This window comes from Protopterus annectens, chromosome 4.part0, assembly GCF_019279795.1.
Source record: "Protopterus annectens isolate FY-2018-M chromosome 4.part0, PAN1.0, whole genome shotgun sequence".
Taxonomy (NCBI): domain Eukaryota; kingdom Metazoa; phylum Chordata; order Ceratodontiformes; family Protopteridae; genus Protopterus; species Protopterus annectens.
The window spans coordinates 782,345,527-782,359,235 of record NC_056733.1 but is presented as its reverse complement, the minus strand read 5'-3'; the positions used below and the strand labels follow the sequence as shown (position 1 = coordinate 782,359,235).

General features: G+C 43.5%; 1 protein-coding gene across 1 annotated transcript in view; it reads right to left on the bottom strand.

The window, feature by feature from the left end:
- Nucleotides 1–863: 863 nt before the first annotated feature.
- Nucleotides 864–13,709, bottom strand: part of UBE2L3 (ubiquitin conjugating enzyme E2 L3) — an 83,877-nt gene continuing 71,031 nt past the window's right edge. The window contains exon 4 of the mRNA XM_044068734.1: nt 864–1,612. Coding sequence (XP_043924669.1) covers nt 1,458–1,612 — 155 coding nt within the window. The 3' untranslated portion in view covers nt 864–1,457. The remainder of the gene's footprint in view (nt 1,613–13,709) is intronic.

Sequence of the window (13,709 nt, the reverse complement as noted above, 5' to 3'; positions counted from 1 at the left end):
ATTATGTCCTGAAGGTTATGGAAGACTGCCTGCTTAGATCTAGGCATTTCTTCCTCCAGACATGTCTGTAGACTCCTGCTCCACACTAATCAGAGAACGGTCATATTATACTTTTAGGGCAATGAAATGGAGCACCGCACATGCCATGTCTGCCCAGATTTAATACAGATTCTGAACTCAAACTAAACTTTACTTTTCATAATCCTGACAGCAGCCAGAAACTATGCAAATGCTCTTATGTGAAGAAAAAAAAATCTAAAATCCTCCATGTCTTCACTACAATGTGACTGGAATGCAAATTGCACCTTCGATCCACTAACACCACAGCTATCACTAGAAGTGCACTGTTCACTGCCATGAATTACTAGTGACAGTCCACTGTTTTCACATGGTTAGCAATAGGGTCACAGTCTGCACTGTCTTAAGCTTCACTAACCAACTGGTATGGGCCATCTGTTTTTAGTTTTGTGGGCTTACAACACAGATGTTCCTTTCCAGGTTACATACATAAATGTTTTGCTGCTGGGCTGATGACATTACAATTTCACAAAATGACATTCCAATTACAAATCAGAACCCTTTAACTGAAGTCGCTTCTCAGAGCTGGGACAGCATCCAAAGATAATCAGATATAGATACGACACTACTCTCAAAGTATGCAAGTGCTCTCTAGGCCAAAGTTCACAAACCTTAACATACCAAGCTTTCTTAGTTGTCAGATATTCAAAGAAAAGATCCCAAAGGGTACCTACACATTAAACTAAAAACATACACAAACACAGACGTAAACAAGAATGACAAACCTTGTATACTGCCTCCATTTAAAATATGGAGATTTCTTTGAAATACAGACAAACACAAACTTGAGTTTCCCCATTTAATAAACATCATCAAGGTAACAGCCAAATTTACATAAGTACAGGGACTACCTTTGTTTTTGTTTTTTTGTTTTTTTTAAATACGTTACAAACTGACATTGAGAACTTGCAAACAAGCTCTGCAAAGCACAGTGCAACAAAGAGAAAAATAAGTTACCATTTTAGCCACTCTCCTTCAAGGCTGTGCATCTTAACCAAGACATTGGTAAAAAAAGAAAAAAGGCAGTGGGAGTGGCAAAGAAATCTGGAAAGAACCACCACAACCAATCGAATCTTAAGGGCACAGTATCCATTAAAGAAGGGTGATAACTTGTCAGAAAAAAACATTTTATAATGAAGCAGTGATTTTTAAACAAATAAAGCAGAACTAGAATACCGTTTTTAATTTCTGAAATCCTGTCATACAGGCTTATCTAAATGTCTGATTTTAAGAAAGACTGTAGAAAGTTAGTAACAACCACAAGTTAACAGCGAGAGATGACACTCTTCTATGGTCCACCGAGTCCTGCTGTGTTGTGTCTGAAATACACTGCTCTGGGTCTTCTAGCGTGCCTTGACATTACGTCTTTGCTTGTTTATTTAGTCCACTGGTCGTTTTTCACCATATTTCTTTGTAAACTCCTCTGCATTCTTAAAGAATTTTTTACGGTCCTTAGAGTATTCTTCTGCTAGATCAGCCCTCAGAGGATGCTCTGGCTGTGGGTCATTGACCAGTGCTATAAGAGACTGTATTACTGCAGCAAAAGGGAAAAAAAAACTGTTACACTCAAGACAATTGTAACATGTCTAAAATAATTCTGCACCACTAAAGTACAACTAAGTACATCTACATACATGGCTACATTAGCCGCTACAACAAAATGTCCATAGGATACCCATTCAGATTTTTATTTCAGAACTTTTATGCAAGCATGCTTACTGTATCAAATTTCAGAATGAAGTCACAGTGCAGTAAGTTTCAGTACACCTACCGACAGATTTTCAAACCGTCTTGGCCTCATGATCAAATAAATAAGCATCAAGCTACATCTGTTAGTGATGCGTGGAAGCAGCTTCATAAAAACAGCAGTGGCAGGCACCATCTTAATTTCTATGCAGGAAGCTCGTAAACCAAATAAATGGAGCTTAAGCAATACAAACAGAAAGAGCAATGTAGGAGAATGTACAATTCCATTACCTATTTAATGTAAATATCTGAGCAAGCATGACCACTGGTGCAAACTATCTGGGACGTCTGACTAGGACCAACATCTAGTCCAACTATTACAGCTGTGCACCTTTCCCCCCTCAACTATATCTGGGACGTCTGACTAGGACCAACATCTGGTCCAACTATTACAGCTGTGCACCTTTCCCCCTCTTGGCTGGATGTTGTAATTTTTCAGGACATTAGCATATTACTGGTTTAAAACCAAGGTATCTACTCACTGCATCTTCAGTTTTTTCTTGCTCAGGATAACTGTCTAGAGCTCATGAGGCCCCAAATCAAAACTAAATGGTTACATGAAGTTAACCCACAAACACCCCACCACCACACACCACACGGTTACTGTAGGAAAATAATCTGCATGCTCACAAGCTCTACCAAGAGTACCAGACTATGAAACTAGACTAGCAGTTAGCACTGAAAATTCCAGTTATGATCAGTCAACAAGCTTCCTATAGTTGGGGTTTGCTTTCCTCACCTCTTAAGAAAATCACTTAAGCAGACAATACTCTGGGGCAAATGGGAAACTGGGCTAGGTTCTTCAACAGTTTCTAGTAATTAAGCAGGTTTGGTTTGGAGGAAGGGGCTAAGGAAAACCACTGAATGGCAGAGGTATAAAAAAAAAAGGGAACAGGATTGAAAGAACACTCATGACGCTCACTATTATGCAAGTACACAGATGTATTATACTCATTGTATGGAGCAATGCTGCATCTTCCTTACATACTGAAAGATTTCCAGAGCTTAAAGTTTGAGAGAGTCAACTGCCCAGGGGCAAGCCACATTGCTTAAAAGCTATGGCAAGCCTCTCAGCATCTGGAAAAGCCTCTCAGCATCTGGAAAGGCCTACGATTGATCAATAGATTCCCCCTATGACAGCCCTTGATCTTAGTCCTAAAAAAGACTATGGAGGTCACGGTACCCCTAGGTTGAACAGGAACTAATTTGCCTTTATTAAAAGGGATGGCATATCTAAAGCAAATAAATGAGATGCTTTGAAACTGGTTCTCCTTTTGTCAGCACATTTTGTATTGGCCTTGCCCAAGGTAGTACATCAGTTGCATATCAATTCTTTCAAGTATTTTGGGGATTCAGAAGGAAAACTGGTGTCTGAAGAGACTGATTCGGTGAAACCTCTGTCACCACTGTGGGCATAAGGTTAGGGTTCATTCAAAATGACCCTGTCTATACACAACTAAAAAGGCTTAAGGACTGGATCTTCAAAACCCTTACAGCTGCAGTTACTGCAATGCAATATGGCAGTCTTCTAGTTTAGGAATGTGATGGGGGCTACAGTCACTGGCTCAGAGGAGGCTTGGGTCAGCTTCCCTGGAGCAAAATAACGGTTGCATGGTTTACATCTTTCCTAAGTTAAATCACCTTTGAAGAAATGCTCTGGCAAGTAGCATAGGCACCAAGGAGGATCCACAGGAAGAGGGGGAGAGCACTGAAAGATGCCTTTCAAAGAGGCACATGCCTGCTAGAGTTAATAGGAGTGATTTCCTCCGATCATACAATACCTAAAGTGGGGTTCAGAGCCTGTGGAACCACAGGGAAATCCTTCCATGTAGGTAGGATTTCAGAGGAGCAGGTTTTCCAACTTCCCTCATTAAAACAACCCCCAAGAAAAGGTGCCTTAAGGACAACTAGGTCATCAGCCACACTGCCAGACCTTGTGTTGAGGGCCACCTGCTGAAAACAGTTTATCCCTCAGATTCCAGTAGATAGGAAAACCAGTGATGCATTAACCAAAAGGGAGCCATCATCTTTAGTCCCCCCTTTATATTCCAATTAATGTAGTGATAAAGGGGATTGCAGGGACAGCATAAAAGCAGACGTCCACTCCCAAGCTTCTCTAAAGTGCTGTGGAGTAAAATTCAGCTATTTTCTGGAAAAGCTGAATGGTCAATTTCTGGACCAACTGCAGGACTGGAAGGTCTAGCATCCAATCCACTAGACAAGTCAGGCCTGTTGCTACTTTTATCCTGGCAGTTGACGCAGATGGTAAAGGCTGTGAGCTTTAGTTCCTTTGGTACAGGGTTTGAGGCCTTCAGCCCTTATTTGCTTAGTGTGCCTTTCAGCAATTCACTAGACAGTGACTAATGGCTAGTTATTAGGCTTGCAGACTGTAAAACCATTAAAAGAGCCTAGCCAAAATTCCCATGACCCTATTATAAGCTAGGAGCCTAGCCAAAATTCCCATGACCCTATTATAAGCTACGAACAACCAGGGTTAAGCTCCATAAGCAAGTCCACAGCATTTGTGATCACGGTCTGGTTACTGGTTCTGCTTGAAGGACCCACATGACGTATTAACACAGCAGGAGAGAAATTTGTAGCAGTCAACTGTGTTGACACGGAGGCTCGCAAGATGCCACTGGACTTTTACATACAGGGAAGGTATGAAAATGGTGGAGCTCATGTTGCACAGGATCTGCAAGTTTTCTGGCTAACGGAATACTTGAGGCAGTTTAAGAACATGCTGCTAGAAGTCCATGCCCTGGAAAAGAAATGGGGAAGCAGACATTTCGACTTTGGGGAGAATCAGGTAGAGACTCGAGAAATATTCAGAATCTATTCTAGCTCGAGACTAGATCTGAATAAAAGTTATCCAGATGTTTCAGTACCCCCCCTCAGACAATTACTGGAACCTGTTACTTCACGTACTCTAACAGCTGCAGGTAAACCAAAGGGCACAAATATGGTGAATGTGGCATCCCCTATCCTAGCCGCAACCCTGAGAAAGCATCTGCAGTCCCTGTGTATGGAAACGTGATTTAGATACAGGGTGACCATCAGAGCTGGAGGTGACAAGAGGTCAACAGCTTGGCATGGTTACAATCTGGAATACAGTCTCAAGAACAAAAATGGTCCTCCACACAGTTCTTTAAATGTAGAAGAGGCCCAAGTAAAATCTTTCAGGCTCGCCTGCAGTAAGACTTCCTCCAGGAGCCACTGCGTCAAGCATTTGATTGTTTGGAACTGGGGTATACCCTGAAAGTTTGGTTTTGTTCAAACTAAAGCCAATATCAAACACTTTCTGGGGAGAAAAATTCTTAGGTTGTTTTATCAACTGTATGCAAATAAGGCTACGATCCTTCCAAACGGCTATACAAACATGGGAAGCAGTGAAAGGCTTGGAGAACAAGAATGGATAGATCCCAGGTACAGTTCTAGTTCTCCCGGAAGTGAGCATTCTAAGGACTAGTCAGTCTCCCTGGCATCTTAGGGTCTGCAGACTTTGGTCCAGGATTTTAACATGGCCACTTCTGAGATGGTATCTAGTTCTTCCCAAATATGCCCTGTGGAAACCCCCAACCTTCCCCTTGTAGATCTCTACACAGGTCAGACCCACAGGCCGAAGAGGTGTACATAACCCAGATATGGATATTTCAGCTCAGTTTCTGCAAGGATCCAACAGTGCGGTAGCCACCAAATTATCCTTGCTTGAAAGAAGGTACTGGGATGTAGACTGTAAAAGCATTTCACTGGGACATTAGCTGCAAGAGTCGAAGAAAAAGTCCTACCAGAGTTGTCCCTTTGCCTGTCCCTCAGAGCACCTCTACACAAATTTTAAGCAGAAGCATATCCATAACTAAGGGCTAGAGACAGCCTGATGAGCTGGAGACCAGTGTCCTAGGTTGCAGTGTAAAAATGCCAGTGCAGACACTGTAGGTGACGTCATGGCCTGACATCAAAGGCTGCATGTAAATCTTTCTATAGCAGCTGTCCATGACGTACCCACTTGCTCATTCTTCACCCACAATGCACAGCAATGATAAAACTCAATGGCAAGCTCAGTTGCACACACTGGTCACCCTGGCAAAGCCACCAGACTGCTTCACTTCACTTGCAGTAGTGCATCTGCAATCAACTATAGCAAGAAATGAAGATATGACCAAGTCTTTAAAACTAGGACTGTGCCAATATCAAGGACGCCAGCAGCCAACTAATAGTAGAAACAGCACACAGTTCTGGCAGACTGGACTTTGAATGTTCTGGGTGAAAGAAAGTACCACATACGACAGTGACACACGAACAAACTATGCGCACAACAAACTTTAGATCAATGTGTATAACAGTTTGAAACCCATCCCTTTGGGTAGAGCACAGAATATCCAGCATCTAGAACGGAAGACAGAGGTTACTGTAGCAGTAAAGTTAGTGAATGCACTTATTGGTTGGGAGGCAACAAATTCCAGGGTGGTGGAGACACTACAGGATATGCAAACAATGTTTACTCAGAGTGGCTTCTAGTGTAGTGTTTGCGAAAACTGAAGAAATTGACAGCTTCCGTTATCCAGAACAGAAATCCACTTTAACCCATGGACTGGTGTGCAGGTTTTCTGCATGAGACATAGGAGGTTACTAGGCTATTGGCCCAGAGCCCAGAGGCCCTTATAAGCCTAATCAAGAGTTTAGCCCATGTTTAGACAAGTCCGCACCCAAAGCCCCTGTCCATCAGGGAGCATTTTTCGTTTCCCATCCAGTTTGTGCTTAAAAAGGGATAATGAGGTACTCCAATGTGGAGAGGGAGTCTATTCCATAGATGGGAAGTCTCTGGGACACAAATCTGTACCGCCAACAAGTCACATTGAGAGACCAGGTTGAGGTAACATACGAGTTGCTAGAGTGGAGCTGGACTTGTGGATATGCAGCAGTCCCATCAAGGCAGAGTGGGAGAGTGCTCGATATGCCAGAGGTCACCCTTGAGGAGTCTGTATGAAGCAGGGTACAGGGAAAGGGCTTTTAGCCTGTGTAGGGTAGATGTTTGAGGCCCTGGATTCTCCTGGTGAGGAGCCTCTGTGGTCTTTCCAGCTGCTGCATGTGCTTTGCGAGGTACATGCCGAAGGGGGCGTTTTACTCAATTGGCCTTATAAGGGAAGAATATAGGGATGTTATAACCTCTTTGTCCCCAAGAAACCTTTACTTATGAGGTGGGCCATGTAGAAAGCTTTCCGTACAACAGAAGCAACATGGTGGTGTCAGGCTGCTATCAACATGGGTGCCCAAATCCCTCAATACAGATTAATAACAATGTCCTAAGTACACAATGTGATGTGAGGATGCCACTTCTCAAAAGGGAATGATTATGCATTTTGTGGCATTCAGCTTGAGGCCATGCTTCTGGCACCAGTCATTTGTTTGGGTGAGACTTTCTTGGAGGGCATCTGCATCACTTGGGGAATTTATAACTGCACCCAGATTGCAGTCATCTGAAAACTTGGTCAGCCATAGCCCACTGGTTTTGGCCTGCACCTCAGAGAAGTAAATCCCAAACAGACTCCAAGACTGATCCCTGGGGTACACCGCTTATTACGGTTTAACTGCTTGAGGTGGCTTCCCCTATTTTGATTAGGTGGGTTTCAGTGAGCCAATTTGCTACCCATCTTGTAACTTATGGACTGATGCCTAGCTGAGAGAATATCTACTATGCCCGAGTGAGGAACAGTGTCGAAGGCTTTGGCCAGATCAAGATAGGTGGTGTGCAGAGTCGTCCATGGCTTTGGTGACAGTCTCAAAGTTGATAAGATTTAACAGACATGACCTCCCCTTGACAAAGCCAAACTGTGTGGGTTCGAGTGTTTGGAGGTTGTCAATGTCCCTGTTAATGAGGTCCATGATAATCTGTTCCATGGCCTTGCAGATCAGACTAGGCTGATGGGTCTATAAAATTTCCAGGATCGGTGGACTCTCCACCTTTGTGTAGAGGGATGACAGTGGCTGTCCTCTACTCGGCTGGGACAAAGCCAGTACTTCGGCTTTAGTTGAATAGGGTGCCTAATGGTGCTGCAAGTTCATGCTTGAGTTAATGTAGGATGCAGACAGGGAAGAAGTTATCAGATCCCATGGAGGCTATTTTTTTTATTTATTTTTTTTAACTTTGTGAGAGCAATGATGACCTGTTCCCTAGATATAAGGGGTGGGGGGCAGGTAATGGGGATGTCCTGATTTACTGATGGGGGGACAGAAGTTTTCACTGAATCTGCCAGCCAGTAGATTGGCTATATCTACAGCATTTGCATATATGGTGTCCTTGACCACCAGTTCTGAACAGATCTGGGTGCTTCCTTTGAAATTTCAGACATATGTGAAGGCCTTAAAAGACAAGTCTCTAGTAGATGCTGCCAATTTGGACTCAAGTTGGCTTTAGAGGATTTCATAGTGCTATTTGCTTGTTCAGGGTAAGGGGAGATTACTATCCAGGACCAAGAAGGAGCAGATGCCCAATTGGAAGCAATTTTTTTCTTTTGTTGTATAATTTACTTACTGCACAGAACATCTGAAAAATTGTCCAGTTAGAAACAGTGAAGACAAGCAAATGAAACAGAATAATTCTCTATCCATTTTCCTAGATTTTAGGTTTTAAGGCAATAAAAGGGGGATATTCATTTAAAGTCTGTTTATTGGCACTTTGCTTCTATGATCAGATACCAGGGGAGGGAATTCAAGATGAATACCTTAAACTACATGTACCCTGGGAGTATAAAAGATAATCAAAGTTCAAAGCTCCATTTTCCCCCAAGTCCGGAGGGAGCAAAAACTGGAAAAAAAAGTGCTAGATGCCACCAAGGTAGTCCCCCCCCTCTATTTTGAAAAAAATGAAACCGCACATGAACAGCCTGGTTAAGTAGTGAAACCTATAAATTCAAATTGACACAAAAAATGAATGGCAGATATAAAAAACCTCAATTTTTCTTAAAGCCTCCAAGTTTAAAAGCATAAACCTCAACTGTCTGATAAGAACATATGTTCAGGAGGTTTAATTTCAAGAACAGGTAGAGGCAGAAGCTGCATACAAACTGGCTTCCACTGGTAAAATTAGCCTATTACGCAACAAAACATTTCAATGAAATCGGATCAAGAGACAGACTTGTCAAGTTCTCTTGCCACAAGAAAGATACTTGACCAAAAAACTAAGATTTCATTGCTTTATGATGTTATGGACTTGGGTTTGGAATAAAAAAAAAATAAAACTCCAGAATATATAATGAAAGTAGGATGCAAAACAGTGAACATAAAAAAAGTTTACACACTCCTGTTAAAATGCCAGGTTTTTGCAATATAAAAAATGAGAACACAATAAATCATTTCAAAACGTTTCCCACCTTTAATGTGACCTATAACCTGTACAATTCAATTGAAAAACAAATCCGTCAAGAGGAAAAAATAAAAAAAATGTACAATAAGCTGGCTGCGCAACTGTGCACACCCTTAAATAATGAAGCACCTTTTGACCCAATTACAACATTGTCTTCTTGGGTACACATCTGCCAATTAGAGACACTCCAATTAATCCCAAATAAAGTTCAGCTGTCCTAGTAGGATTTTCCTGACATTTACTCAGTTGCCTGCTACTGCAAAAGCCGTTCACAAGAGCTTACAAAGCAAAGGATTTGCATTGCTGAAAAGTACCAGTCAGGAGGAGGGTACAAAAAAAGTTTCCACAGCACTGGATATACCATGGAACACAGTGAAGACTATCAAAAAGGATATGGGACAACAATGACATTGCAAAGACCTAGACGTCCCTCCAAAATTGATGGAGACAAGAAAACTGGTCAGGGAGGCTGCCAATAGACTTACAGCAACAATGAAGGAGCTGCAGGAATTTCTGGCAAGTACTGGTTGTGTACTATGTGACAACAATCTCTTGTAGTCTCCATATGTCTGGGGTATAGGGTAGGGTTGCAAGACTGAAGCCTTTTCTTACAGAAAAACATCCAGGCCTGGCTAAAATTTACAAACAAAAGCATGTGGGAAAATGTGTTAGGATCTGATGAGACCACAATTCCAAAAGGTATATTTGGCACAAAAACACTGTGGGGATTGGTGTTCTTTTGGTGATGCGGTGAAGCATGGTGGTGGCAGTATCGTGCTTTGGTGTTGCTTTTCTTCAGCTGGAACTGGGGCTTTTAGTAAAGGTGGAGGGAATTATGAACAGTATGAAATAGTCACCTTTGGCCCCAAACCTTCAGGCATCTGCTAGAAAGCAGAAGATGAAAAGGAATTTCACCTTTCAACACAATGACCCAAAGCATACATCCAAGTCAAAGAAAATTAAAGTTTTGGAATGGCCTAGCCAGAGCCCAGACCTAAATCCAATAGAAAATGTGGGGTGAACTGAAGAGGGCTGTGCACAAGAGATGCCCTCACAAGCTGACAGATTTGGAGCACTTTTACAAGGAAGATTGGGCAAATATTGCCAAGCCAAAATGTGCCAAGCTGAGACTCCTACCAAAGAGGACTGAATGCTTTAAATCAAAAGGTGCTTCAACAAAGTATTAGCTAAAGGGTGTGCACACTTGCGCAACAAGCTTTAATATTTTTCCCCCCTAACAGGTTTTTCAATTGAATTGTACAGGTTATAGGTCACATTAAAGGTTGGAAAAGTTTTGAAATGATTCTTTACTTCACACAAAACCTGGCATTTTAACAGGGGTGTGTAAACTTTTTATATCCACTGTTAATACTAAGGCAGCCAAGTTCTTCAGAGGGTAACTTTATTGGAAGCAGTGGTTTGTAGAAGTGACAGTTTACCACAGCTATAAACGTCTAAACAGAAGGCTCAATGCTGAAAGGCACTTAAATCAAATGAGCAGGCAATCAGAATTTCCAGGAGACATACCCCACAGCATCCTGCAAATATCCCTTAGTAAGAAACAGTTATGTACTCACCATAACGATGTGGTCCATCTCGCCTATATTCCTTACTCACAGGTTCGGAGCAGAGAATCTGCTCCAACTCTGCCAAATTTCTCTAGCACAAAGTCTCCAATTGGCTGGGCTAACCAGGTATCCCAGGATGCACCTCGCCCTAGCCCCAGATCTTGTTTGCAATCATAACACTCATAACCCATACTCAAAACACTGGAAGAAATTCCATGCCAGATAAAGGGAACAAAAATCACTGACCTTGAAGAGTCCACAGAGCCAAAATTCTTCAAATTCCTCTAGGAAGGGGGCAGGTGGGAGGGTACATAGGAATGTAGGCGAGATGGACCACATACATCGATAGTTATGGTGAGTACATTATGGTGAGTACATAACTAACCGATTGTGGTCCTATCTCGCCTACATTCCTTACTCATGGGACAGCGTCCTGGGAGGCTCATAAGAAAATACTCCTGAGAACCGTGGAACCAAAGAAAGCCCAGCCCCTAGAAGCCACGTCCAGCTTGTAATGAGTAAAAAGTTTTGGGAGAAGCCCAAGTGGCCGCAGCACAAATATCCAAGGAAAGCCTAGCATGGAAAGCTGATGTACACATAGCCCTAGTAGAATGAGCCTTGACGGGAAAGGGTAAAGTTGTCTGCTGAGGAGTACATGAATGAAATACAATCTTTGATCCATTTAGAAATTCTGTTCTCGGAAAAAGGACAACCTGCTCTGTTCTCGGAAAAAGGACAACCTGCTCTGTTCTCGGAAAAAGGACAACCTGCTCTGTTCTCGGAAAAAGGACAACCTGCTCTGTTCTCGGAAAAAGGACAACCTGCTCTGTTCTCGGAAAAAGGACAACCTGCTCTGTTCTCGGAAAAAGGACAACCTGCTCTGTTCTCGGAAAAAGGACAGTTTCAGATTTCCTAACATGCTTAGTTCTAGGTAAATAAAATCTCAGTTGTCTGTGCACATCCAACTGATGAAACCTGAACTCTGCTTTATTGGAAAAGTTTGGAAAAAACACTGGTAGCTCAATAGATTGGAGATTGACAGTAGATGACACCTTCGGAAGAAAGGACAGGTTAAGCCTGACTGAAACTGTCCTTATGAAAGATCAAATACAGAGGTTTAATGGACAATGCTTGAAGTTCTGATACCCTCCTGGCCGATGTAATGGCCATCAGAAAAGCAGTCTTCCAAGATAAGAATTTTAAGTCGCAAGTGGCAGTCGGTTCAAAGGGTGGTGACGTAATAGCTTGTAGCACAAGGTTCAGAAACTGGGGGACGAAGTAACCAAGCGCCTTTTAGAAAGGCTTTACAGAGTTTGTGGCCCATAGAGGGCTCATAAGATGTGTGAAAATTGGAAATTGCAGCCAAATGTCCTTTTAATGGTAGCGGGCACGGAGCCCTGACGGAATAACATGGCTAAAAAATCTAAGACTGATGGAATAGGGGCTGTGAAGGGGTCCAAACCTTGGGCCCAAGCCCAAATGGAGAATCCCCTCCATTTGCTGGCATAAATCTTTCTGGTGGAATATGAGAAGACAAGATGTGCATCACTTCAGTTGAAAAGGAATGTCGCCTGACTAGCGACAGAAGTGGAGCAGCCAGGCTGTCAAACCTGAGAGTTCACAGGGATTAAGTTGTCCTGACATACGAATCAGGAGGTCCGGCACTGGGTCCAGAGTCCACAGACCGTCCAGTGCGTACAGTTGAAAAGGGAACCATACTTGTAGAGGCCAGTGTGGAGCAATAAGGATCATCCTGCTTCCCAAGGAAATGGCTTTCTGCATCTCTTGGTAACAGAGGAAACTGAGGGAAAGCGTAGACCAGACCGGGGGACCAATCATGAGCTAGAGGGTCCCTGGGTGATTCCCCCCTGTGGGGGGCTGGCACAGAGATCGCAGCAAGGCTGACCCCACCTTTTGAAGATCTGAACCACCACTCAGTTTTTCAGGGACCACTCGTGAGGCATCAGAATAGCTCTGCTTAGCCTGTCCGCTATGGACTTCCCTGGAATGTGCGTTGCCACTAGAAACCGTTGGGAAGACGCTGCCCACCGCCACACTCGCATGGCCTCTCTGCAGAGGGGATAAGATTTTGTTCCCCCTGCTTGTTCAGGTACCACACTACGGACATGTTGTCCAAGTGAATTGCAATCATTCCCAGAGGTAGAGAGTCCTGGAGTGCTCGCAACACCAGAAACACCGTTCATCTCCAGAACACTGATGTGCAAGTGTACCTAGTGATCTTGCCAGGTGCCTTGGACCATCCTGCCTAGATAATGCCACCCCATCTGGGAGGCATCCGTGTCAGTGTCCACTGGAGACACAGGAACTAAGCTCCTTCCTCTGTCCAGATTGGAGGAGCGTAGCCAACAGAGGTCCTGTTTGCATCGCTCCGTGAGAAGTATAAAGTGGGAAAGAGGAAGCTCTTGAAAGAACCATTGAACCGACGGGAGCCACTGTAGGATCCGCATGTGTAACCTGGCCAGAGGCACCAGCATGATGGTGGAGGCCATGGATCCCAAGAGCTGAAGAACTAACCTGGCCTGAACTTTTCTGAGGGGCAACAGTGCGTGGATCTGAGACTGCAACACTTATCCTGTCCTGTGGCAGAAAGGTGCGCATTTGAATAGTCTAGCTCTGCGCCTATAAAAACACGCTGTGAGGGCTGCAAGGCAGACTTTTCCCAGTTCAAAGTAATTCCTAGACATTGGCAAAGTGAGATGGTAGTCTCCCTGGCTTGAATGAGCAGATGCCTGGTGGGGTGGCAAGAAGCCAGTCCAGATACGGAAACACCTGGAATCTTAGACATCTCAGGTGAGCTGTCACCACTGCCAAACACTTGGTAAAACACCCTGGGGGCTGTGGTGAGACCAAAGGGCAGGGCACGAAACTGGAAGTGACTGGCTCCTAGCCGGAAGCGTCAAGGACTCCTGGATGCCTTCTCCATTTTGATGTAG